The sequence below is a fragment of the Gekko japonicus genome, unplaced genomic scaffold (genome assembly GCF_001447785.1).
Source record: "Gekko japonicus isolate JY-2015 unplaced genomic scaffold, Gekko_japonicus_V1.1 scaffold61921, whole genome shotgun sequence".
NCBI classification, from domain to species: Eukaryota; Metazoa; Chordata; class Lepidosauria; order Squamata; family Gekkonidae; genus Gekko; species Gekko japonicus.
In genome coordinates, this window is record NW_015233657.1 from 1 (window position 1) to 715 (window position 715).

The 715-nt window shown below is 57.5% G+C and overlaps 1 protein-coding gene across 1 annotated transcript; it reads left to right on the plus strand.

The window, feature by feature from the left end:
• Window positions 1-30: 30 nt before the first annotated feature.
• On the plus strand, window positions 31-709 carry LOC107125395 (mitochondrial inner membrane protein OXA1L-like; the record flags this gene model as incomplete). The annotated part of the gene is made up of 3 exons (XM_015428824.1): window positions 31-200; window positions 297-377; window positions 616-709. Coding segments are annotated over exons 1-3 (320 nt in total), but the record flags the coding sequence as incomplete, so codon positions are not given.
• Between the last annotated feature and the right edge of the window lie 6 nt (window positions 710-715).

Sequence of the window (715 nt, forward strand, 5' to 3'; positions counted from 1 at the left end):
AGGGAGCCACTGAATTCTCTCCTTTCCTCCCCTACAGGCCATCTTCACCTACTGGATGACCTCCAACCTGTTCTCGCTCGCCCAGGTGGTGCTGTTGCGGGTGCCCGCCGTCCGCACCCGCCTGCGCATCCCAGAGCGGGTGCAACACGACCCCTCGGTCCTGCCGCCGCAGGAAGGCTTTTTGAAGAGCCTCAGGAAAGGTGAGTCAGGAGGAGAGGCTGAAGAAAAAGACAGAGGCCCTCCGTCTCTCTCTCAGGTGGAGCTAACTCCCTCGGGGCCCGATCCTCCCCCTGCAGGGTGGAAGAACGCGCAGCTGGTTCACCAGGTGGAAGAGAGAGAACGGCGCATGAAGAACCACTTGGAGTTGGCAGCAAAGGGTGAGGCCGCACAATCCGAGACCCAGACCTCTGGGTGCATTTTGTCTCTTTGCCGGTGATCTGCATTCTCAGTCCAAGCCAGTGGTGCAAATGGAAGTGGGCTGCTTTTTATTCCGCATGGTGTGTTCTTGTTTTCGTTAGTCTTGGGGAGCGAGAGGGGATCGGTTTGCCTTTGTGTGCCAGCTTTGCATTTAAAACAAAAACAGCAGGCTAACACCCTGTTCTCTTCTCTTTCCAGGGCCGTTGCGCCAGACCTTTTCCCACAATCCTTTGCAGCAGCATGCGCCCCCCCAAACGAAACCCCCACCACGAAAGAGACCCTGGGAAGATACGCTGGG